The sequence below is a fragment of the Lepus europaeus genome, chromosome 5, assembly GCF_033115175.1.
Source record: "Lepus europaeus isolate LE1 chromosome 5, mLepTim1.pri, whole genome shotgun sequence".
NCBI classification, from domain to species: Eukaryota; Metazoa; Chordata; class Mammalia; order Lagomorpha; family Leporidae; genus Lepus; species Lepus europaeus.
The window spans coordinates 116594665-116620835 of record NC_084831.1 but is presented as its reverse complement, the minus strand read 5'-3'; the positions used below and the strand labels follow the sequence as shown (position 1 = coordinate 116620835).

Genomic DNA, 26171 nt, shown 5'->3' with positions numbered 1-26171 from the left:
AAAAGGATCTTCAGTTTATTATTTTTAAGTTATGATAGGGATAGTATTGTGATGCTTCCAAAAAGCATTTGTGGGGCCGGTGCTGTGGCATAGCGGATAAAGCCGCTGCCTGCAGTGCCGGCATCCCTAATGGGTGCCGGTTTGAGTCCCAGTTGCTCCACTCCCAATCCAGCTCTCTGCTATGGCTCCAGAAAGCAGTTCAAGATGGCTCAAGTCCTTGGGCCTCTGCACTCGCGTGGGAGACCTGGAAGAAGCTCCTGGCTCTTGGCTTCGGATCAGCACAGCTCCGGTCGTTGCGGCCAACTGGGGAGTGAACCAGTGAATGACAGAAGACCTCTCTCTCTGCCTCTCCTTCTCTGTGTAACTCAGATTTTCAAATAAATAAATAAGTATTTTTTAAAAAAACAGCATTCATGAGGTTGGTGTTGTGGCATAGTATGCAAAGCCTCCACCTATGGTGCCTGCATCTCACTTGGGCACCAGTTCGTGTCCCGGCTGCTCCTCTTCCGATCCAGCTTTTTCTTTTCTTTTCTTTTCTTTTTTTTTTTTTTTTGATAGGCAGAATTAGACAGTGAGAGAGAAAGACAGAGAGAAAGGTCTTCCATTTTCTGTTGGTTCACCCCCAAGTGGCTGCTACGGCCGGCGCGCTGTGCCTATCCAAAGCCAGGAGACAGGTACTTCCTCCTGGTCTCCCACTGCGGGTGCAGGGCCCAAGCACCCGGGCCATCCTCCACTACCTTCCCGGGCCACAGCAGAGAGCTGGACTGGAAGAGGAGAAACCGGGACAGAATCTGGCGCTGCAGGCGGAGGATTAGCCAAGTAAGCCACGGCGCGGGCCCCGATCCAGCTTTTTCTATGGCCTAGGAGAGCAGTATAAGATGGCCCAAGTGCTTGGGCCCCTGCACCCATGTGGGAGACCCGGAAGAAGCTCCTGGCTCTTGATTTGTCCAGCTCTGGCCACTGCAGCCATTTGGGAAATGAACTGGTGGATGGAAGGTCTCTCTCTGTCTCTGTCTCTCCCTCTCTCTGTCTATAATTCTACCTTTCAAATAAATAAATAAATAAATAAATCTTTAAAAAAACAAAGCATTTCTATCTTTCATTAAGTAGTATTCGAGGCTGTTTTTCTTTAAGCAGCTGAACCCATTCATTAAATGAAATAAATACAGAAAACAAAACTAGAGCCGCTCTAGTTTCTCTAGGTGAGGATTAGGTTAAAGTACCTAGAACTCCATTTAGATCCCACTTCTTGAACCTTGATGTTTCCATGGAACACAATTTGAAAATACTCAGTGACAGGATTTGTGATTTTAGAGTCACAAGGAAAGGGAAAAATCTACATTCTCTCTCTCTTTTTTTTTTTGACAGAGTTACACAGTTAGAGAGAAAGGTCTTCCTTTCCGTTGGTTCATTCCCCAAATGGCTGCAATGGCCGGAGCTGCACGGGTCCGAAGCCAGGAGCCAGGTGCTTCTCCCTGGTCTCCCATGCGGGTGTAGGGGCACAAGCACTTGGGCCATCTTCCACTGCCCTCCCGGGCCACAGCAGAGAGCTGGACTGGAAGAGGAGCAACCGGACTAGAACCCGGCGCCCATACGGGATGCTGGCGCCGCAGGTGGAGGATTAACCAAGTGAGCCACGGCACCAGCCCCAAAATCTGCATTCTCATAGTACATTAACTCAATCATTTGAAACGAACACCCAAATGGGAGACCCAGGCAAGCATCCCTAATCTGAAAATCCAATTTCCAAAATGTAAAGAACCTTTCTATGGGTGCCAGTGCTGTGGCGCAGTAGGTTAAACCTCCAGCCTGCGGTGCCGGCATCACATATGAGCTCCAGTTCATGTCCCAGCTGCTCCTCTTCCAATCTAGCTCTCTGCTATGGCCTGGGAAAGCAGCGGACGATGGCCCAAGTGCTTGGACCCCTGCACTTGCATAGGAGATCCAGAAGAAGCTCCTGACTTCGGATCAGCCCGGCTCCAGCTGTTGCGGCCATTTGGGGAGTGAACCAGTAGATGGAAGACCTATCTTTGTCTCTCCTTCCTCTGTTTGTAACTCTGCTCCTCAAATAAGTAAATAAATATTTTTTTTTCTTTTCTTTTTAAAGATCTATTTACTTCAAAGGCAGAGAGAAAGAAAGACGATCCATCTGCTAGTTCATCCCATAACTGCTAAGGCTAAGCCAGAAGCCCAGGATTCCATAATGGTCTCCCACATGGGTGGCAGGGACCCAAACACTTGAGCCATCCTCTGTTGCCTCCCAGAGTGCACACTAGCAGGAAGCTAGAATTGAAAACAGAGCAGGGACTTGAACCCAGGCACTCTGATATTGGTTTCAAGTGCTCAAAGAGGTGACTTAACCACTGTGGCATAACATCTGTCACTGCTGAACCCTTGAAGAAGGCATGTAAGTTATTATCTCTACAATGAGGAAATTCCAGTGGTCTAAGTGACTTACTCAAGGCATCCAGCTAGTTAAAAACACAGCCACAATTAAAACCTATCTCTCTTGTTTGAACCAATAGACTTTTACTACAAAAAGAAAAAGAGCTGGCGCCGGGCTTAACAGGCTAATCCTCTGCCTTGCGGCGCCGGCACACCGGGTTCTAGTCCTGGTCAGGGCGCCGGATTCTATCCCGGTTGCCCCTCTTCCAGGCCAGCTCTCTGCTATGGCCCAGGAAGGCAGTGGAGGATGGCCCAAGTCCTTGGGCCCTGCACCCGCATGGGAGACCAGGAGAAGCACCTGGCTCTTGGCTTCGGATCAGCGAGATGCGCCGGCCGCAGCGGCCATTGGAGGGTTAACCAATGGCAAAAAGGAAGACCTTTCTCTCTGTCTCTCTCTCTCACTATCCACTCTGTCTGTCAAAAAAAAAAAAAAAAGAAAATAAAGGCCAAAGACAAAGAATATTTAAGATGGGCAGGAGTATAGAGGAATACACAAGACTCGAGTTGGAGTTAGAAACCCAACAAAGCCCAATTTACAATACACATCAGTGAGGCCATCTGCAGACCAAGGCTCAGTGCTCTGGAGCTGCACTGCCAAGTATGGTAGCCAAGAGCCACATGTAGTACTTGAATTTAAATTAATTAAAACTGAATACATCTAAAAATACAGTTTCTCAGTCAAAATAGTGCAACTTAGTTTTTAGTGCTCAATAATCAAGAGAGTGGCTGATGTTTTGCACAACACAGAGAGCATGTCCATCATCACATAAAGTCCTATTGCATAATGCTGCAGTAGACCCTTCAGCTGAGTAATCTATACATTACCTGGAGGATTGAGCTGGGCTGGATGTTCAACAAGATTTGTGATTCCAAAATAATCTTCTCTCTTGGGATTTTCCTCTGTACTAAAATTGGAGGAGGAAGAGAACACAAGATATATGGGTAGATGTGACTCTAACAGTCTCAGAAACACAATGTAAAAATCTATTCTTCATTATGTGTTCTTGTATTTTTTTAGTATTTATATATCTATTACATGCCATTTCACAGTGAGAAAACTGGTCCCTCAGACGTTGGATGCACTCCCCATTCCAGTCATTTCTACCTCGTTTCTACCCTAACATCCCCAATAGGAAATCACATTGTTTCAGCAGTAAGTCCCCTGGACAGTGGTTGACAAAGCAAGAGTAAGGCTGAGACAGTCTCCCAAAGTCATGTGTCAGAGTGAGGGAGCAGATACAGTTAAAGTTCTTTAAGTTTGTATTATCTGCTTTATTTACAGTTGTCTTTCCCATCAAGTAAGAATATCTGCTCTATTATAACTGAATCTTTAAGAAATATAAATGTTGCAGGGTGCATGCCTGGCTTGCAGTAGTTAAAGAAATATATTATGTAGCAAAAAATAAAATTAAGAAAACAAATATGCCAAAAGCAAATGTGCAAGAAAAGCAAAAAGAAAATTTATGGATCTTTAAAATATTATTTATACCCCTAATTTTCCTACATTAACCCAAGAAACTAAAAATATTTTATAAATGTAAATAACAAATAACTTATATATATGAGATTATATGTAGCTACCTAGATGGTATATAGCTACCTATTTCCTTCAGATTTAAAAACTGTATTTTATGCAGGAAGTACCATCTCACCCATTAAAAGTAATTAACTAACAAACTCACAGGTCAAAGCCATTGGGGATGATGTAAGAGTCCCACCACTCGATTTCAGGAATATCTCCTTCCTTTAACTCCTTCTTGGGAGCAATGAGAGCAAGCCTAGTTGAAGTATGGATGCCTGTTTTTCGAGCTGCCTGTGAGATCTCTGCTTGAAGCTTCTCCAGTTGAGCCTAAAGAAAAGATAAACCAAGACAGGAAGATAAATTGGAGTCAGAAAATAGGGAAGTGTAGGGCGGGTGTCTGATGCGTGGTTAAGATGCCGTTTAGAGTGCCCACATCCTATACCACCAGAGTGCACTGGTTTGAGTCCCTGGTTCCACTTCCAATACAGGCTTCCTTCTAAAGTGCACCCTGGAAGGCAGTAGTTGACAGCTCAAGTATTTGGGTCTCTGGCACCCACATGGTAAACACAGATGGAGTTCCAATCTCCTGGCTTTGGCCTTGCATAATTCTAGCTGTTGTGGACATTTGGGGAGTGAACCAATAGATGGAAGATTCTCTCTCCCTCACTGCCTTTCAAATAAATTAAAATAAACAAATAAGGCCGGCGCCGTGGCTTAACAGGCTAATCCTCCGCCTTGCGGCGCTGGCACACCGGGTTCTAGTCCCGGTCAGGGCGCCGGATTCTATCCCGGTTGCCCCTCTTCCAGGCCAGCTCTCTGCTATGGCCCGGGAAGGCAGTGGAGGATGGCCCAAGTCCTTGGGCCTTGCATCCGCATGGGAGACCAGGAGAAGCACCTGGCTCCTGGCTTCGGATCAGCGCGATGCGCCGGCCGCAGTGGCCATTGGAGTGTGAACCAACGGCAAAAGGAAGACCTTTCTCTCTGTCTCTCTCTCTCACTATCCACTCTGCCTGTCAAATAAAAAAAAAAAATTATTAAAAAAAATAAAATAAAATAAACAAATAAAATTTACAAAATAAAAAAAAGAAAACAGGGAGTGGCAGAATCCCAAATTTTCAAACATTCTGTTGAACTCTTTATACTTAATATAACTAGTTGATAATTTCTGGGAACTCAAAAGCTATTCTTCCTGATTTTATCCTTGACTTAGAATTCATTTAAATTCATCTCATCCCCAACACTCTTCTTTTCAGTGTATATCTGTAGCAAACATACAGGAATGAAATTCTATGAAACTTTACTTTAAAATGTCAAACAGGAAAAGGCAAAAGGAACTGCACAGTCAATTCAACTCTCCAAGTGTGTGGATTGTCTGTAATACAAGTTACTGCCAGGTGAGCTCTCCTCAGTCACCCAGAGGGTTTCCAATTCTTTCCCTCCACTGTCAATTGTGTGTGGAGGATTTTAAAACCCAGTTTATTTCCATTTAAGTAGGAAGTAGTTAGAAAGGGAAATCGGCTAAAAATCAAGTATTCCAGAAAGAAATTTATTAAAAATTATTCATTGCTCAATTCATCTATTTATGTAATTTCCTAAAACATGGAGAACTGGGTTGACAACATTTTTGATTTTTTAAAAAATGTTTATTTATTTAAAAGGCAGAGCAAACGAGTCAGGAAAGAAAGAATTTCCATCTGCTGGTTCACCCCCAAATGGCTGTAATGGCTGGGGGTTGTCCAGGCTGAAGCCAGGAGCCCAAAACTTCACGAGCTGAACTAGAAGCAGAGCAGCTAGGACTCAAACTGGCACTCTGATATGGGATGCCAGCATTGCAAGTGGCAGCTTAAACCACTGTGCTACAACGCTGACCATGGCAATATGTTTTTGTTAGTCTCCTAAATTCTTCAAAATTCTGGGTTACACTTTAAGCCAATACCTTTGTCCGTAATCGTTGAGCAATCTTCTCAAATTTGCCCTTGTCATGAAATTTAAAAGTACGTCTCTGGCGCTGGGAAGGGGCAATTGAGACTCGAGGGTCAAAAAAGGTATTGGACTCCATGTCTTCAGATGGCTTTTCTTTTAGCTGTTGCTTGAACTGTTCCCTCTTCACAGCACGAATATTGGCCTTCAGGGTAGGCATTCGATGTGTTAGCTCAATCTCCTTGCCTGTCGCATCCACAGTGCGACCTTGTTCATCTAGGATTAGTGGTGTAGGTTTTGTTTGGTCTTTTAACTCTACTTTCCTGAAAGAGTCCACAAAGAAACAAATCCTGTTATCGAATATTAAAGCAGTTCAACAGCAAATAGATAAAACAAACTACAGCCCAAAACTACAGTCCAAACTACAATTAGGTAAAATAATTCTGGGGGAACATAATCTCATCAGTGAAAAACCTTATGATTAAACACATCAAACATTTTGATTAAACTGAATATAAGGTACAATCAAATATGAATTTACAAATTCTTTTGGCAGAATTTGTAATCTTGGGCCAGTGCTGTGACATAGCCACCTGCAGCTCCAGCATCCCATATGGGCACCAGTTCAAGTCCTAGATGTTCCACTTTTTTTTTTTTTTTTTTAAAGATTTATTTATTTGAAAGTCAGAGCTACACAGAGAAAGAAGGAGAGGCAGAGACAGAGAAGTCTTCCATCCACTGGTTCACTCCCTAGATGGCCGCAACAGCCAGAGCTGTGTCGATCCGAAGCCAGGAACCAGGAGTTTCCTGCACGTCTTCCCACTCAGGTGCAGGAGCCCAAGGACTTGGGCCATCTTCTACTGCTTCCCCAGGCCATAGCAGATATCTGGATCAGAAGTAGAGCAGCTGGGACTCGAACCAGCACTCATGGGGGATGCTGGCACTGCAGGCAGCAGCTTTACCCACTATGCCACAGCGCCGGCCCCTGCTCTACTTCTGATCCAGCCCCCTACTAATGCACTGGGAAAGCAGCAGAAGATTGCCCAAGTGCTTGGGCCTCTGCACCCACGTGGAAGACCCGGAAGAAGTTACTGGCTCCTGGCTTTGGATAGGACCAGCCCCACGCATTGTGGCCATTTGGAGAGTAAACCAGCGGGATGGAAGTTCTCTGTCTCTCCTTTTCAAATAAATATTAAAAACAAAACAAAAACTTGTAATCTTATCTTTCTCTACACTGCAATTCTTGAGTCAGTTATGGGATGCCAGATTAATCAGAAGTCATGGTATCATTCAGTGTTGCTTAATGGATAAAACTCTGAGAAACCAAGAGACCCAGTTCTACTCCTACCTCCAATACTAGATGAATAATCTTTTTTTTTTTTTTTTTTTTTTAACAGGCAGAGTGGATAGTGAGAGAGAGAGACAGAGAGAAAGGTCTTCCTTTGCCATTGGTTCACCCTCCAATGGCCACTGCGGCCGGCGCATCGCGCTGATCCGAAGCCAGGAGCCAGGTGCTTCTCCTGGTCTCCCATGCGGGTGCAGGGCCCAAGCACTTGGGCCATCCTCCACTGCCTTCCCGGGCCATAGCAGAGAGCTGGCGTGGAAGAGGGGCAACCGGGATAGAATCCGGCGCCCTGACCGGGACTAGAACCTGGTGTGCCGGCGCCGCAAGGCAGAGGATTAGCCTGTTAAGCCACGGTGCCGGCCTTAGATGAATAATCTTAATCTCAGTTCTACCAATTATAAAAGGAAAACAAGAGAAGAAGTTCAGCTGATACTTATCATTCATATATAAGAAAAAGGACATTATAAATAGGATTTAGATTCTTTGGAATAAGAGAATAAGTAACACTCTAAGGTATTTATTACTTCTCTGGCTTTAGAATGAAAAGGGATTCCATGAGATACTCACGGGGGAGCAATGCCCATGGCATGCAGATTAGCCAGGCCCACCATGTTAGCATTGCCAATGAGACCTGGCTTCAGTGCCAGCTGGGCTTGGATTCGAGCTTGTAGTTCAGCTGCTTTCCTTGCCTTCTCAATGGCATCATTCATGAAAGTGGCAGCCTGGGAGGGTTGAATAGTGTTGCCAATTGGAAGTCGCTCTGGTTGGGAGGAAGAAGGAGTCTTTGGCTGTGAGACAGAGAAAAAGCAATGAGAGGGATTGAGACAAGCAGACAGTTACACACAACACACATCATGGGTGGCAGACTGGGGTAGATGACCACGGAGTGAAACGTGAGCTTCTTCTGAATTGGCAAGAAACTCTGTGTTAAAGATTCTTCTTCTTAATCAGGGCACAGTACCTGAGGTGTAGGGGGGCTAATAAAGCTCAGCTGCTTTTTTCTTTCTTCGATTTGTCTTGTCGCTGCCTCCATCATCTGTTTGATCTGTTCTCCAGGGGAAAAAGAATTGAAAAAACATTAATTTCTCCCAAGCAGGCTCCAAAGCCCATAAAGATTTCAGATCTAGAAACTTAAAACTTTCTAAGTGACTCCACCCTATTTTGCCTGCATCACAGATTACAAAATTTAGTAAAGATAATCTTAAATAGCTGAGCACTATAGATGTTCAACCCATTTTCCCAAGGCAAGACTGGCATGTTATGTAGTAATACAGCTTTGTAATTGAGACTCTGCATGAGGGAGGGGAGAGAGGGAGGCGCTGGCCCTGTGGCATAGTGAGTTAAGCTGCTGCACAACATCCCATATGGGCACTCCATATGGGCTGCTCCACTTCCAATCCTGCTCCCTGCTTATGTGCCTGGGAGAGCAGTGGAGGATGGCCCAAGTACTTGGACCCTTGCACCCATGTGAGAAAATGGGAAGAAGCTCTTGGTTCCTGGCTTTGGCCTGGCCCAGTCCCGGCTGTTGCAGCTATTTGGGGAGTGAACCAGCAGATTAAAGCTGTCTTTCCTTTTCTCTCTGTTACTCTGCCTTTAAAATAAAATAAAATAAAAATCTTAAAAAAAAAAAAGACTCTGCAAGGTCACTGTTGTGGCACAGCAGGTTATGCTGTCATCTGCAATGCCAGCATCCTATACCTCAGTGCTGGAAAAACAGCTGGAGTCCCAGCTACTCTGCTTGTGATTCAACTCCCTGCTAATGTGCCTGGGAAAGCAGTGGAAGATGGCCCAAGTGCTTGGGTCCTGCCATCCATGTGGGAGACCTGGATGGAATTCCAAGCTCCTGGAACACAGATGATGGTGCAGAGAGCTGTCCCTTAGTGTCTCAATAAACCCCTTCTTCTGTCCTAAAGAAGTTCAGAATGATAAACTTTGAGGGTATGGGCTAATAACTCTTTTCACATTTTCTAAAAACCTACTCTCAAGGTACTTTAAGGTCTTTTTTAAAATTTGTTTTTAACTTTTTTTATTAGCTGATATATTTATATATAAGGTGGCTTCAAGAAGTTAATAGAAAATGGAATTAAGGGGCCAGTGCTGTGTGGCATAGTAGGTAAAGCCTCCACCTGCAGTGCTGGCATCCCATATGGATGCTGATTCAAGTCCCGCTGCTCCTCTTCTGATCCAGCTCTCCACTGTGGCCTGGGAAAGCAACAGAAGATGGACCAAGTGCTTGAGCCCCTGCACTCACGTGGGAGACCCAGAAGAAGCTCCTGGCTCCGGATCAGCGCAGCTCTGGCCATTGTGGCCATTTGGGGAGTGAACCAGTGTATGGAAGACCTTTGTCTCTGTCTCTCCCTCTCTCTGTCTATAACTCTACCTCTCAAATAAAATCTTAAAAAGAAAATGGAATTAAAAGGTAAGTTTGTTTAGGTGCAAAAACACTTTTGAAATCCATGCTTTAGGCCGGCGCCGTGGCTTAACAGGCTAATCCTCCGCCTTGTGGCGCCGGCACACCGGGTTCTAGTCCCAGTTGGGGCACCGGATTCTATGCCGGTTGCCCCTCTTCCAGGCCAGCTCTCTGCTATGGCCCGGGAAGGCAGTGGAGGATGGCCCAAGTCCTTAGGCCCTGCACCCCATGGGAGACCAGGAGAAGCACCTGGCTCCAAGCTTTGGATCAGCGCGATGCGCCGGCCGCAGCGGCCATTGGAGGGTGAACCAACGGCAAAAAGGAAGACCTTTCTCTCTGTCTCTCTCTCTCACTATCCACTCTGCCTGTCAAAAAATAAATAAAAATTAAAAAAAAAAATCCATGCTCAAGATTTTTTTTTCATAATACGAATTTTCAATGAACTTTCTGAAGACAATTCACTGTTTAAAATTCGAAGTTACAAAAGGGTATATTGTGAATCCTCCCATCCCCATTCTCCATAAAATGCATCATCAATTTCACTTTTTCCAGAAATATCACACATGAATACAAATCCATCCATCCATGTGTATCTGTGTATTCTATTCCTTCCCTCAAAATTTTATTACATTTTTTTGAAAGAGTTACAGAGAGGGAGTGGGAGAGACAGAGAGACAGGTCTTCTATCCACTGTTTCACTCCCCAAGTGGCTGCAATGGCCAGGACTGAGCAAGGCCAAAGCTGGGAGCCAGGACCTTCGTTCAGGTCTCCCGCATAAGAGGCAAGGGCTCAAGCACTTGGGCCATCTTCTGCTACTTTTCCCAGGCCATTAGCAGGGAGCTGGATCAGAAGTGGCATAGCTGGGACATGAAGTGGTGCCCCTACTGGGCAACAGCTTTACAACACTGGCCTCCCTCAAAATTTTAAATGGTACAAGAAATATTTATTACTTATGTAGTATCAAAATTGTTCAACAGTGCCTATTTAAAAAACAGGTACTTCTTGCTGAAGAAATACGAACTCAATTTGACGTTATTTATAGATTGATACCTTCTTTGAGTTATAGTTGGAAATTCTTCTCTATCATCAACCTGAGTTCTGAGAACTTAATTTTCTCAATGACAAAATGAGGTAGATATATGCCACATATCTTGTTTGCCACACAGCAGGCAATTTCAATAACCCTTAACTAGAATATTCCTGGTTAAACCAAGGAATGCTAAAACATAAAGCAGAAAATAAAAATCCCCCAAGTGCTAATCACTAATTTGAGACAAGATCACAGTAAATAGGAACCCATGCAACTTTTGCTTCTTCAACTTATAAAATCACTTTGCTTCTAGGCCTTAGTTACCCACCTGGAGCTTGGTCAGCATGCCAGGGCTCTCTGATGGAGGCCCAGGGATCACCTCCGGCTCTTCTTCCACTTCCTCAAAGCGGGGTATTCGTCGCTTCTTTACTCCTGAGGATTCCTTGGAGATCTCAGAGTCATCACCAAACACCTCCTAAGGGAAGCCAAATGACAGAAGAGTTGTATCCCTCCCCATGGGCCGAAGGGAAGAATCACCCTAGTCCCAACCAGCAGTTTGTGGCTTTTCCCAGGGAAATGGGACGCAACCTTGCAAATAGCTACTTGCCAGAAGCAGGGTCTTCTAGACTCTCCACCAGTGGACCATCTCACCCAACTTTATCATTCTCCTGCTCCAGTCAAACAATGTCATCCTCCTGCTCTAATAAATATTCCCCTCTGAAGGTCTTCACAAATGCTACTGCCCACATCTGTAATGCTCTCCCTCAATTTTTCCACAATCCCTGCTCCAAATCCTGCCTTAAACTCACCTCCTCTAGGAAGTTCTCCTCATCATAACCTTATCCCATTCTAGTCAAACTTTTGTCGCACAGTCTCTTAGTATTTATGAGCCTGGTTCATATTAGGTTAAATCACACTATTGATATTCTGTTTGCCAAGTGATAGATCTTTCAATGTTAGTACTTTCTCCCAACTAGAGTCTAAGCTCTTCCAGGACAAGGGCTTTCTCTTTCTTCTTTAGTATTCCCCAATAACACCTTGTTCTCATTAAACAATGGGAACTCAAATATGCTTTCTAATTTGCAAGGTGAATTTAACAGGACCAAGAGTGGCCAACTGGAAGGGACAATGGGAAAAAGCAAATGTACACACCGGTGGTAGGCTTTGGGTGACATCCCCTCTTCACTAGGAGGGCTCGTGTTTTGCAAGGACATATCCTCGGCCAGGGGCGAGCGCTTCCTGGAACTCCTACAGTTCAAGAAAAAGGACTCTCCCATAATATATTGTGTGGGGTGGGGACGTGAATGGACCAAAAATGGGACCCGTATTACAAGGCTATCTAGATACCTCCTTCAAGAAACCATTTTCATTAATCCCACCCGATAGTTACTTCATTTATAGCATGCCTTAAGCATTTATACACTAGCATGCCCTATCATAAATAGAATCTTCATGTACAGATCCATGTATACTGTGGATCAACCATTCTCCCTTTAATCTAACAAAATTCAACATAAGTCTGAAATTCTATAGTTAACCTTAAAATTGACATGAAACTGCTACTCAGATTTTAAAATTTGAGACTGTATCTTGTTGCACCCTGTCCTTTTTAAATTCCAAAATTTAAAAACTTATTATTTATTTGAAAGACAGAGAGAGACAGAGACAGAGAACTCCCATTTGCTGATTCATTCCCCAAATGCTTGCAATGGTTGGGGCTGGGCCAGGCTGAGCCAGGAGCTGGAAATTCAATTTAAGTCTCCCATGTGGGTGGCAGGTCTCAACTACACGAGTCATTATCTGCTGTCTCCCAGGGTCAGCATTAGCAGGAAGCTGGAGCTGGGAATGGAGCCAGGTATCAAACCCAAGCACTCCAATACGGGACATGGATGTCCTAGGCCAAACCGCTACCTCAAATTTCAACTGTTTAAGGCAAGCACTACCCTCATTCTTTTGTTCACCCTACAATCTCTACAAAGGACACATGAAATTATTTTTCTTGTTTACATAGCCTTGACAGGAAACCAAGCAGACATTGTTTATCCACTCTGTGTCTCAGGAAAATAGGACAGTCAAGGTATCAAAATCACTTTGGAATGCTTGATGGGAGTCACAGAAATATTTTTTTAAAGAGAGACAGAGGGAAAGGAGATTGAAAGATCAGATACTTGACACTGTAATACTGAGGAGGCCATGATCAATCAACTACAGAATAAAAAGTATAGCAGGTAAGGGAGTGTTGATGGCACCTCTAAGTACCTCACTCACAGGGCATGTAATATGAAATACAGCAAAAGGTAGGCTCTTAAGAATTTATCACATAATAGCTGTTTTTAGATATCCTATCTACAAATGCATTGCAGAGAAACCTCTATAAAGGAGCAACAATGAGGTCTACAGCTCAGGTAGCAGTAGAATCACATTCTGAAGTAACTCAATAGCCCTCAAATCAATCAAAGCATAAATCTTAGAGCAATCAGTTTATAAGAAAAAAAAAAAAAGGAGACACAGGGAAGTACGAGAACCAAAACTCCTTGCTGTATATGAACAAGGATAGAGCTATCATTTCTTCAGAATGTTTTAGTTCATATATTTGGGTAGTTCATCATCATAAGATGGTGATAATACAAATTCACCTCCCCTACTTTAATGCATAAAGATCCCTCTTGAGTATTAGAGATTCTAATAGTGGAAAACAAAGTGTGGGCCAGGTAAGCTCAGCAACTTTGTTATCGTTCAAAACACTCCCCAGCTCATTAGATAGTGAATTGTAACCTACCTTTAGTTCTCGCTTTCTACTCCTGTCACTGCTAGACTTGGAATGCCTAGAGCTTCGGCCTTCCTCCACAGCCTCAAACAATTTGTCCACAAATCGAAGAGTAGAATCATCGAGAAAGGGTTTCAGATGGTCTGACAGCAAAAAAGAAGTGGTAGGATTAAAAAGGTAAAAGTATACAGTCTAATAATACTAAGCATATAACAGATAGCAACACTAGAATTTTATGCCCAGAAATCTTTTTCAAGTTCTTTGTAGGATTCCCATAAATTTTCCTACATCGAATGACTCTGCCCTAGGAAGAAAAAACAGAGTTATAATTTTTTAGGGTAGGAAACAGTATATGAACAACATGTTGAGGTGGAGCATCAAAGTTTAGGATAAAAATCACCCTAAATTTTACCAAATAGCAAGCTGTAGAAGATTACCAGTAACAGGATCTACCTTCCTCAACTTTTTCTTTGATTTTATAAAGACTTCCACATATTGGATGTCAATCTGAATATGTTACATACCTAGCTGCCTTTAGCATATATCCTAAGTAAAGTTAACTTAGATGACTTAGTATGGTGGCCACAGGGAATCAGTCTGAGGTACAAAATATGCACAAATAACATAAGAAATGAGTAGTAAGAGAAAAACAAAATTGGTTATAAGGTACACACCGGCTGCCTTCTTCTTGTCCATGCCCTTCCCCACACAGTTCAGTGCTGCTGTGACCACTGTAGGCTCTGAGAAACCCAGAACCCTCTTCACTGTCTTCTCTATCCATGGTTTCAGTTCATCCAGCTCCCTCTTAGACAACGCCATTGTTTGGGAAAGGGAAGAACTCAATACTACACCTAAAAAGAAACCAGAGAAGAGTTAAGTTAGAGAAAAGGAAAATAATACAGTGACTCGCAACAGATTAGAACATCAGAAATATCCTCCTTGTCCCTTTCTCAATCCCTAGGCAAATCCCTTCACATTTTTTTTTTTTTTTTTTGAACAGGCAGAGTTAGTGAGAGAGAGAGAGAGACAGAGAGAAAGGTCTTCCTTCTGTTGGTTCACCCCCCAAGTGGCCGCTATGGCTGGCGCGTTGCGGCTGGCGTGCTGCGCCGATCCGAAGCCAGGAGCCAGGTGCTTCTCCTGGTCTCCCATGCAGGTGCAGGGCCTAAGCACCTGGGCCATCCTCCACTGCACTCCCAGGCCACAGCAGAGAGCTGGACTGGAAGAGGAGCAACTGGGACAGAATTTGGTGCCCCGACCGGGACTAGCACCTGGGGTGCCAGCGCCGCAGGTGGAGGATTAGCCTAGTGAGCCGTGGCGCCGGCCCCCCTTCACATCTTTAAAAGGCAAATATTTTCTCCAAGAACCATTCTCATACTTCAAAGCAGAAAGAAATACATTCCATTTTATTTTTAATCCTAACTCAGTAGTTATCAAAGGATCAATGAGGGCTGGTGTTGTGGTTAAGCCTCTGCCTGTGATGCTAGCATCCCATATAGTCGCTGGTTCGAGACCTGGCTGTTGCACTTCCAATCCCGCTCCCTGTTAATGTGTCTGGGAAAGTAGCAGAGGATGGCCCAAGTGCTTGGGCCCCTACACCAACATGGGAGACCCAGAAGCTCCTGGCTCCTGGCTTCAGCCTGGCCCAGCCCCAGCCATTGTGGCCATTTGGGAAGTGAACCAGTGGATGGAAGATCTCTTTCTCTTTCTCCTTTTCTCTCTCTCTGCCTTTCAAATAAGTAAAAAATGAATCTTAGAAAAAAAAAATAAATGAAACCTGTGGAATAAACAAACTCTGAGAAATTACTTCTAGCTTCCTTTTGAGCAAATCAATAAAGACTGGCATATAACATTAAAACAAGACTAGGGTAGGGGCAAGAGTTTGGCGTGGTGGCTTGGGACACTCATGTGTTCGTCAAGTCCCAGCTCTACTTCCAATCCCAGTGGATGATGGCTCAAGGATTTGGGTCCCTGTCATCCACATGAGACCTCAATTGAGTTTTAGGCTCCTGGCTTTGGCCTGGCCCAGCCCCAGCTACAGTGGGCATTTTGGAAATGAACTAGCAAATGGACGATCTCTGTCTCTAAGTCTTTTTTTCTGCCTTTCAGATAAAAATAAATAAATGGATTTAAAACAAGACTAAAGGGCAAGTGTTTGCTGTAGCAGGTAAGACCCTGCTTGCAGGGCAGGTATTGTGCTACAGCAGGTTAAGTCACTGCTTGAGACATCTGCACCCTGTATCAGAGCACCGGTTTGAGTCCCACATGCTCCCCTTCCAATAACAGCCCTTTGCAGTGCGCCTGGAAAGCAGCAGATGATGGCTCAAGTATTTGGGTTCTTGCCACCCACATGAGAGACCTGGATGGAGTTCTTGGCTCCTGGATTCAGTGGTGGCCCAGTCCCAGCTGTTGCGAACATTTAGGGAGTGAACCAGTGGATTCAGAAGATCTTTCTGTCAGTCTGCCTTTCAAATAAATAAATGAATCTCTAAAGAAAGAAAGAAAGAAAAAGAAAAGACCAGCTTGGAATGCCTAGGTTTGAGTCCTGGCTCCACTCTTCATTCCAGCTTCCTGATAACTGCACATTTTGGTAGGTTGCAGGTGATGGCTTGAGTACTTGGACCCCTACCATGCACTTAAGTCCATTCTCCAAATGCCCACAATAGTTAGGACTGGACCACACCAAAGGCAGGGGCCAGGAGTTCCACCCAAGGCGCCTACGTGGGTCTCAAAGACCCACGTACCTGAGCCACCATCTACTGTCTCTCAAGATATGCAACAGCAAGGTGGACTGGAAGCAGGGGCGAGACTCAAACATAGGCACTCCAGTATGGCACACACGTGTCTCAAGCGGCAGCTTAAGCTAGTGCAGTACAGCAAAGTGCAAATTCTCCATTGCATTCTACAGGATCTCTGTGAGAAGTCGTGATGAAAGTACTCTCTCAGCTTGGGGAAAAAAAAATGCTCTCACTTTAGATGTTCTCTTCTCAATCCCTTTTTACCTGTTCCCTACTTTTTAATTCGTCACAGAAAATAGTATTATAAAGGACTCTCCCACACAAATTTTGGATTCAATGCAAGTTAGTATAAAATGTCACCATTAATCATGTCTATATTTTGATTTAATCCTTAACTCTCTAAACTCCTCAGGAGCACAAAGATTTTATTTCTAATGTTCTTCACAGTGCCTAACAGATGGTCAATAAATGGTACAGACCCCTACTCCCAAGCTAATCCCATCATTCACAAGCCCTTGGGCAAATTAATTCCCATAAGCCCCTGTTTACTCAAATACTAAGTGTCAAGCAATGTAGAAGGTGCCGATACAAACAGCAGAGAACAAAATACAATCACCCTGGCCGTAACAAGGGCCTACATTCCACGAAAACTCCACCACAGGCCAGAAAGAGTAAGCAATTTGAAAACCATAGCAATAAACGAAGAATCTTTATTTTCAGATGAAATGTGTGCCCAAGCGCTGTACTAACAAAAGTGTATTCAAGTTCAACCTAATTCCTTCTGAGATGTTAAAAAAAAAAAAAAAAAAAAGTTTCCAACAGTAGCCTTTGCTACTGACCCAATGCTTCACAATAACGGCTGGTGGGAGTGGGGGCGGGGAGAGCTGGCGTGCAGAAAGGGAGGCAGGCAGAATGACTGCTCAATGAGCAGGCAGCAGAATCCAATCTTCTTAAAGGATTCCCTACTCCACGCTCTCCTTTGCTGCAACCCGAGTGTTCCCAGGAGCCCCCCTCCTCCTGTTTTTACTCTCGCCCTCTCTCTCGCCGGCCTCCTCCCTCACCTTGTTCTGTCCAAACTCCTCACCCCAGAGCTGCTCTCCCCAGCCTGTCCCCGTCCCGCCCCCGCCCTTTTCCTCTTAACAATTTCATGCCAATCCGTTCTCTCCCCGAACCGTGTGCTTCTCTCAGCATCCTCCCCGCTGGACCCCTCACCCCGTTCCTCCCCTCGGACTGAGCCCCGGCCCCAGCCGCTCGGACGGGAAGACACGCTCCCGGGGCCCGGGGCCACTACTCACCTCACAAACTTCAGCCCCTGAGACGGAGCCCGAACGTTACACCGGAACCGGAAACCTTCTGACCGCCCTACGGCCTGCCGTCGCTACCGCCACGGCCGCCGCCACGCTGCGGTCCCCTGACACGTGACCAGGGAGGGGGCGGGCCGCCGACTTGCGCAGCCGCAGTTGCTGTCTGGCGACAGCGGAGCGCAAGCGTGGCACAGCCCTAGAGTTTCCCCGTGAAAGTTGCTGCTGGCCTTCTGTTTCTACAGGAAAAAAAGATTACGAAGTTGGCGTAACTTTAGGTAGTTTTCAGTTAAAAAAAAAAAAACGCAAACAAAACAATTTTTAGTTTTGTGTGGCGGATAAACGCTCTAAAGTTACAGGACTAAAAGCAGGACTTGTTTGTGCGTGCTGAAACGTGGCCTTTCTGGTAGAAAGTAAACCCTCTCGGAGCCCTGATCATCAGCTTCAGTCGGCCCCCAGCCTTTTCTAAGTCAACAGTGGGACCGGAGGTCATTCAGGAACAAGACAAGGGTAGGAAGACTCAAGAAAGTAGCTTCTTCTACCTTTTTATTGTTAGAGTCATTCATTGACGGGACAAATATTTATCAACTGCTACTAATGTGTGCTGGGCACTTGAGAATATTGCTTTAGTGATTGTCGCGAGTGCCTGCTGTCACGCAGCTCGACAGGGCTTAAGGGCGAGGTGTCGGAGCACGGGGAGGATGGAACACACGGACACAAGATTGTCTTTCCAATGAAAGGTTTTTATAGCCCACACAATTTCACACTAGGGCTTGACCACTCTGCATACCAATCTACATAGTTATATTCATTACTCCACAGATCATAACACACACCTAGCAGTCTCTAAGGCAATCCAACTATAATAATATAAGTACAGCAAAGCATATAACATTATCCTTAAACACAGGGTCGAGGCACATTCCTTCATATTACACATGGCTAATATCATTATAAGTGCTGCGTCCTCAAGGTTCGTATCACGGTCACCAAAAGTCAAAGTCCAAAGTTTTCGTTACCACTCGGAGAGAGGGATCTCAGGACAGTCAGGTACAGGCAGGAAGTTTGGGGATGGCTGTCACCCTGGGCAGTAGGCTTGGAGGGCAAGGCTAGGAGTTGGAGAGGTCCCCTGCTGAGAGGTCTGGTGTTGGTTTGGCCTCAGGCCAATAACGGGTCCAGGTGAGGCGGCCAGGCATCGGCCTGGTCCCGAAATCACCTTGTGTCACTTAGCAAGGGGGCTAGGAAGCTGGCTTTTCAGCTCCAGATGTGTGGAGATCCAGAGGTTCACACACATTGGGCCATGATCCTCGAGAGGATGGAGAGTGGTGGAAAAGGCTCTCCTTTTATCCTTGTCACTCTGAAGGGGGAGTCTCCAGTAGGGGTCCGGGTGTCACCAATCAGTTGTGCTCCCTGTTGGAGTTTCCCCGGGGTGCCACCAATCTGTTGTTTGGGACAGGGCGTATCTGGAGTATTCCTTGGGTGCAGTCACTCACTGTGTGAGTAGGAAGGTAACTTGAGGTTATCGTCTGTAGCACACACGTTATCAGACTGCCCAGGGATGTCTGTTCAGTCTGATGAGGAGCATCTTTCTGGCAAGCGCTGAGCTTGACATAAGTGATGTTATCATTTTCTGGATTAGCATAAGTAACTCCATTTTTATTTCTTGTTTTTACTTCTTTGTGGACAGCAGTGAGCTATAACTATAACTCTTTTTTGGGGTTACCAGTGGATTTCTTCATGGTCCACCTCTTTTTGATCAATGGGTAAGCGGTGATCTGTGACTCATTTTTGGGACTCCTGTGGGATTCCCCACAGTGATTAAGAGAACAAACTTTAAAATCCACCTGGATTTGTAGTTCAGATCTCTTACTCAATGGTTGTGAGACATTAGGGGACTTAATATTTCCTCATCTATAAAATGGGATCTGTTATAAAAAAAAAAAAAAAAAAAAAAAAAAAAAAAGACCACATAGGGCTGCTGAAAGGACGAGGGTAAATGAAGGTAATGCTCTTAAAGCTGCCCACAGAGGCGTACCGCTAAAAATACAGTATTTGTAAGATCTGATGCATAGTAATTTATCTAATTGTCCACATAAATGTACACAGACGTGTCAAAGTTAATGAAAACTAAGCTCCTGGGACAGGCCTTGACCTGGTTTTTAAGATTCCCACATCCCACACTGGAGGGTGTGGTATCAATTCCTGGCTGACTCCAGCTGCCTCCCAGATGAAGGCCCTGGGAGGCAGTGGTAATGGCTCAACTAATTTTGTGGCTGCCACCCACTTGGGAAACCTGTATTGAGCTCTGGGCTCCCATTTTCAGCTCTGGCCCAGGCCTGGGCCCAGCCATTGCGGGCATTCTGAATCCACTGGTTCACTCCCTAAATGTTCATAACAGCTGGGACTGGGCCACCACTGAATCCAGGAGCCAAGAACTCCATCCAGGTCTCTCATGTGGGTGGCAGGAACCCAAGTACTTGATCCAGTGGATAGAAGTGCATGCTTGCTTTCCATTACCCTGCCAGAGTTTTTAAGGCATTAAGCCACATTTAAGACATCACTTGGTACATAATAGTACTCAATAAATCATTGCTATTGTCATATAGCTCTTTAAAAAAAGATTTATTTATTTATTTGAAAGGCAGACATACAGAGAGAGAGAGAGAGAGAGAGAATCTTTCATCTGCTGGTTCACTCCCCAGATGGCTGCAATGAGTGGGGCTGGGCCAGGTGGAAGCCAGGAAACTGGAGCTTCTTCCAGGTCTCCCATGTGGGTGCAGAGACCCAAGCACTTGGGCCATCTTCTGCTGCTTTCCTAGGCAGATTAGCAGGGAGCTGGATTGGAAGAAGAGCATCTGGGACTCATACTCGAACTGGCACCCATATGGGATGACAGCTCTGCAGGTAGTCTTAACCTTCTACATCACAGTGCCAGCCCCTGTCATATATGTCTTCAAGTAATATTTACTAAGCATTTAAATGCTGGGCATTATATTAGACCCTGGTGTTTAAAAAAAAAATACTCAATCTCAGGTACCTGAAAATGAAATGGAGGGTAGATAAATAGGCAATGAAACAGATCCAGTTCCCTGCTAATGTGCCTGGGAAAGCAGAGGAAGATGGCCCGAGTGCTTAGGCCCCTGCCACCCATGTGGGAGACCTGGATAGTGTTCCTGGCTCCTGGCTTTGGCCTGGCCCTGCCCCTGTCCTGATGACAATTTGGGGAGTGAACCAGCAGATGGGAGATCTCTATCTCTTCTTCTCTCTCTCTAATTCTTGCTTTCAGATAAACAAAAAAATCCCAACTGAGAATTGCTGTACAGGTATAGAGAAGGAGAAAGCATGTGTTGTGATCCAAGGTGAGTTTGAAGGGATAAATAGGTAGAGAGAAAGGTAGGATTCAGTTACAAGGAACTTTTAATTACTATGCCTAGTGGTGTGAGCACAATGGAAATCAATTACCAGTTTAAGCAGGAAAGTGAAAAATCAGTACTGCATTTGAGAGCAATCATTCTGGCCACCATGTGATTGGACTGGAGCCAGGCCACAGTAAGGTAGAGATATGGTCAAATGGTTTATCCAGAAGAGTTGTGATGGTAGCTGGGAATGGGACTGTGGTGTTTGCTCAGAGACCACCAGAAGGGATTAAATAGATGCAGGTCACAGTAGAGTGAGGGGGAGTGAAGAATAAGGTTTTCTGGCTGGCATGATTGAGCATTACCATTGCTAACACTGGAATCCACGTGCCAGATATGTGCCAACCACTTGCCACCTAACCACAAACCTGTAGGTGATAAAGCTTCGTTTCACACCAGATACAGGGTTTATGGCAAGTGACACAACTAAACTCAGATCCTTTTGACTAAGTAAAAATTTGCATGTGTAAGGTGGCAGGCACATAGTAAAAGCACTGATATTCTCCTGTCCTTTCTCTTCAATCACCTATCACCCCATTATTCCTTTTTTAAAAAAAGACTTATTTATTTGAAAGGCAGAATTAGAGAGAGGCAGAGGCAGCCAAAGAGAGCGAGCGAGCGAGCGAGAATGAATGAATGTCTTCCATCTGCTAGTTCACTTCCCAGATGGCCGCAACGGCCTGAGCTGTGCCAATCTGAAGCCAGGAGACAAGAGTCCTCCGGGTCTCCCATGTAGGTGCAGAGGCCCAAGTACTGGAGCCATCCTCTACTGCTTTCCCAGGCCAAAGCAGAGAGCTGGACTGGAAGTGGAGCAGCCAGGACTCAAATTGGTGCCCACATGGGATGCCGGCACTGTAGGCGGCAGCTTTACCCACTGTGCCACAGTGTCGGCCCCAGCCCTCCATTATTTCTTGACCTTGCTAGTGTGTATAATGAGTTTATTCCTTAGTATTTCCAGGTAATGTATAGGTAAACTTTTTTAAAAAGATTTATTTATTTTGAAAGTCTGAGTTACACAGAGAGGAGAGGCGGAGAGAGAGGTCTTCCATCCATTGGTTCACTCCCCAGATGGTCGCCTGAGCTGCGCCGATCCAAAGCCAGGAGCCAGAAGCTTCTTCTGGGTCTCCCAAGCCAGTGCAGGGGCCCAGTGCAGGGGCTATCTTGTACTGCTTTCCCAGACCATAGCAGAGAGCTGGGTCGGAAGTGGAGCAGCCAGGACTAGAACCGGCGCCTGTATGGAATGCTGGCACTTCAGGCGGTGGCTTTACCCGCTATGCCACAGCGCAGGCCCCTAGAACTCTGGTTTTAAATGGGTATTTGTTTCCAGACTACTATAAGAAAAATCCTCACAGGCCTGCCAGAGGCAGTTCAGCGGATGGTTGCTCTCTATTACCCTGTAGCTGGGTAAATACCAAACCACCCTTCTTCTAAACTCAGGCCAGGGACTAGAGATTAGGACAAGGAGGGGGCTCAGAAGCAATTTTAGCCCAACCGGACTAATGCCAAGCAACAGGCCTGATGCTGCTAACACAAACATGCCCTTCTCTCTGGCAGGGGGCAACACCATATCATGGCTCAAAATCATTCAAAAGTGATGTATTACGAGACCAAACTTAGGGGCTGTCATCATGGCAGTGAGTAAAGCAGCTGCCTGTACTGTTGGCATCCCACATGGGCACTGGTTAGTGTCCTGCTCCACTTGTGATCCAGCTCCCTGCCAATGGCCTAAGTGTCTGGGTCCTTGCAGCCACGTCAGAGACCCAGACAAAGCTCCTGGCTTCAATCTAGTTCAGCCCTGGCTATTGTGGCCAACTGGGAGTGAACCAGCAGATAGAAGATCTCTCACTCTATCTCTCCCTCTTCCTCTGTAGCTCTTTCAAATAAAATAAATCTTAAAAAAAAAAAAATAAAGACCTAATTCAGGAAGTAAAATGTGATTCACAATTTACAGCTTGCTAACTTTTTAAAAATTCACTATGTGGGCTGGCGCCATGGTTTAACAGGCTAATCCTCCGCCTTGCAGCGCCGGCACACCGGGTTCTAGTCCCGGTTGGGGCGCCGGATTCTATGCCAGTTGCCCCTCTTCCAGGCCAGCTCTCTGCTATGGCCCGGGAAGGCAGTGGAGGATGGTCCAAGTGCTTGGGTCCTGCACCCGCATGGGAGACCAGGAGAAGCACCTGGCTCCTGGCTTCGGATCAGCGAGATGTGCCGGCCACAGCGGCCATTGGAGGGTGAACCAACGGCAAAAAGGAAGACATTTCTCTCTCTCTCACTATCCATTCTGCCTGTCAAAAAAAAAAAATCACTATGTAAAGATCAAAGAGCCAAAGACAACCTGTACATAGATTTTCTCCAACCAATAGCAAGGAAGAACATATCGTTCATATCTAAGCAGTCTATGGAAGGTCCAGTAATACGTTCTATTCACTGGGACTTACTGAGCAAGGATTTATTTAACAAGCAAAGCCCACGATAGTTCCAGCCTACCCTCTAGCAGGCCCTGCTTAATTAATAAGTATGGTAATTGTGTGAAGAGAATAAAATATATTTGAGAGTTTAGGCCAGAAATCTGAAGCCACTCTATTATACCACCAGGGGGCAATGTTTGACCATTAGGTATCTGGAGGGTAGGAGGCTTGGCTGACTGCGGTTTCTTTGTAATACAGCCCTGTGATGACTGACTGCAGCCTGGGTGAGGAAAGGTGGGATTTAGCTGCCTCTGCCTCCCCTGTGCTCTCCTGCAGGGGTTGGTGCTAACTTTCCTAATATTAACAGCATGGCTGTGAGAGACCACTGGCGGAGGAAACAAAGCAGCAGAGAAAGCAAACGGCTGTTTTTACCATACCTAGGGGGGCCTGCCAGGCAGATGTGCTGGTGGGAATCTTCACCTGGAATTTATCTGTGCACATATAGGGCAGTGGTCCTCAAACTTTAGTGGGCATCAGAATCATGTCAGTGCACGGTGAAGTAAATTGCGAGACTCTCACTCCAATTTCCAATTCAGAAAACCTAAAGTAGGGGCCCATAATTTGCATTTCAAACAAGTTCTTAGGTGATGCTGTTGCTGCCTGCTTTGAGGACCACTGCTGCAGGGTATTCTGGCTCTGTTTCCTTCTCTCTCTTACCACTCCATTTTGTCTTTCCTACCATCCATCTACTGTTTTCTTTCTTCTCCACCAACCCTCCTTTAAGAAAACTAAGAGGGGCCGGCACTGTGGCATAGCAGGTAAAAGCCACTGCCTGCAATGCCAGCATCCCATATGGGTGCTGGTTCAAGTCCCAGCTACTCCACTTCTGATCCAGCTCTCTGCTATGGCCTGAGAAAGCAGTGGAAGATGGTCCAAGTCCTTGGGCAACTGCACCTGTGTGGGAGACCCAGAAGCTCCTGGCTTTGGATAGGTGCAGCTCCAGCTGTTGTGGCCAATTGGGGAGTGAACCAGTGGATAGAAGACCTCTCTCTCTCTGCCTCTCCTCTGTGTAACTCTACTTTCAAATAAATAAATCTCAAAAAAAAAAAAAAAAAAAAAAAAAAAAAAAAAAAAAAGGAAGCTAAGAGTCAGAAAGCAGGAATGCACATTGGGTTACATTGATCTTAAGGATTCCTTTAGGCAAGGATTCCAGAATTCTAGTTGCGTTGACAAGTGTTTCAAAAGCAGAATTTATTCCAAATGCAGGCTTCCTCTAAGATTTTTTACTTTTTAGATTTATTTTATTTGAAAGGCAGAGTTAGAGAGGGAGAGATTTTCCATCTGCTGGTACACTCCCCAAATGGCTCTAACAGCCAGGCTGAGCCAGGTGGAAGCCAGGAGCTTCATTTGGGTCTCACAAGCGGGTGCAGGGGCCCAAGCACTTGGGCCATCTTCTGCTGCTTTCCCAGATGCATTAAGAGGGAGCTGGGTCAGACAGAAGTGCAGCAGCCCGAGGCTCAAACCAGCGTCTTTATGGGATGCTGGCATCACAGGCGGCGGCTTAGCCCCTTATACCACAATGCCGGCCGCTTCCTCTCCTCTTTACCCAAGTTGAAGAACAGTTCTGAAGAGTAACAGACGTAGCGTCAGCACTGTGGTGTAGTAAAGCCACTGCCTGTGATGCCAGCATATCATATGAGCACCAGTTCATGTTTCCAGCTGCTCCACTTCCAATCCTGCTCCCTGCTAATGCGCCTGGGAGGACCTACAGGATCCTCTTTCAGGCTCCGTCTGTTTAATAACAAAGATGGCCCAAGTGCTTGGGCCCCTGCACCCATGTGGGAGACCCAGAAGAAGCTCCTGGTGTTGGTCTGTTCCAGTCTTGACTGTTGTGGCCTTTTGGGGAGTGAACCAGCAAATGGAACATCTCTGTCTCTCCCTCTAATTTTGTTTTTCAAATAAAAATGAAACAGAGAGAAATCTTTGATTATCACTGGTTCACTCCCCAGATGCCTGTAACAGCCAGGGCTGGATGAGGTCAAACCCAGGAGCCTAGAACTCCATCTGAGTCTCCCACATGGGTGGCAGGGACCCAAATACTTGAGCCATTATCTGCTGCTTTTCCAGGGTGTGCACTAACAAGAAGCTGGACTGAAAATGGAGTTGGGACTTGAACCAGGCAGTCGGGAATGGGATATGAGTATCCTGAGCAGCAACTTAACTGTTGCACTAAATACCTTACCCACCTCTCATAGACCCAAAAAAAGATTTTATTGTAGTAAAATATTCATAACAAAATTTACCACTTTAACCATTTATGTGTAGAGGTCACTGGCATTAAATTCACATTTTTGTATGATTACCCACATCATCTATCTTCAGAACTTTTTCATCTTTGCAAACTGAAACTTTTTTTTTTTTTTTTTTTGACAGGCAGAGTGGATAATGAGAGAGAGAGAGACAGAGAGAAAGGTCTTCCTTTTGCCGTTGGTTCACCCTCCAATGGCCGCCGCGGTAGGCGTGCTGCGGCCGGCGCACCGCACTGATCCGATGGCAGGAGCCAGGTGCTTATCCTGGTCTCCCATGGGGTGCAGGGCCCAAGCACTTGGGCCATCCTCCACTGCACTCCCTGGCCACAGCAGAGAACTGGCCTGGAAGAGGGGCAACCGGGACAGGATTGGTGCCCTGACCGGGACTAGAACCTGGTGTGCCGGCGCCGCAAGGCAGAGGATTAGCCTAGTGAGCCGCGGCGCCGGCTTGCAAACTGAAACTTTTATGCCTACTAAACAGCAAGTCCTCAACCGCCAGTCTATTCCTAAGCTACTTGTACTCGTTCCGCTTTCACTTGATAAAAAACAGGGTCCACTGCAGA

At 45.6% G+C, this 26171-nt stretch overlaps 1 protein-coding gene across 2 annotated transcripts in view; it reads right to left on the bottom strand.

Moving 5' to 3' along the window:
* The window catches only part of PRPF3 (pre-mRNA processing factor 3), a 29497-nt gene extending 11921 nt beyond the window's left edge, over positions 1-17576 (bottom strand). The window contains exons 1-9 of one of the 2 annotated variants that reach the window (XM_062192177.1): positions 17470-17576; positions 14114-14290; positions 13452-13582; positions 11001-11147; positions 8194-8277; positions 7800-8020; positions 5904-6210; positions 4128-4294; positions 3271-3350 (exon numbers count right to left, since the gene is read on the bottom strand). In XM_062192177.1, coding sequence (XP_062048161.1) covers positions 3271-3350; positions 4128-4294; positions 5904-6210; positions 7800-8020; positions 8194-8277; positions 11001-11147; positions 13452-13582; positions 14114-14258 — 1282 coding nt within the window. In that variant the 5' untranslated portion in view covers positions 14259-14290; positions 17470-17576. Of the gene's footprint in view, positions 1-3270; positions 3351-4127; positions 4295-5903; positions 6211-7799; positions 8021-8193; positions 8278-11000; positions 11148-11824; positions 11921-13451; positions 13583-14113; positions 14291-17469 lie in introns of those variants that run through there. The other variant, XM_062192178.1, reaches the window with a different exon arrangement.
* Between the last annotated feature and the right edge of the window lie 8595 nt (positions 17577-26171).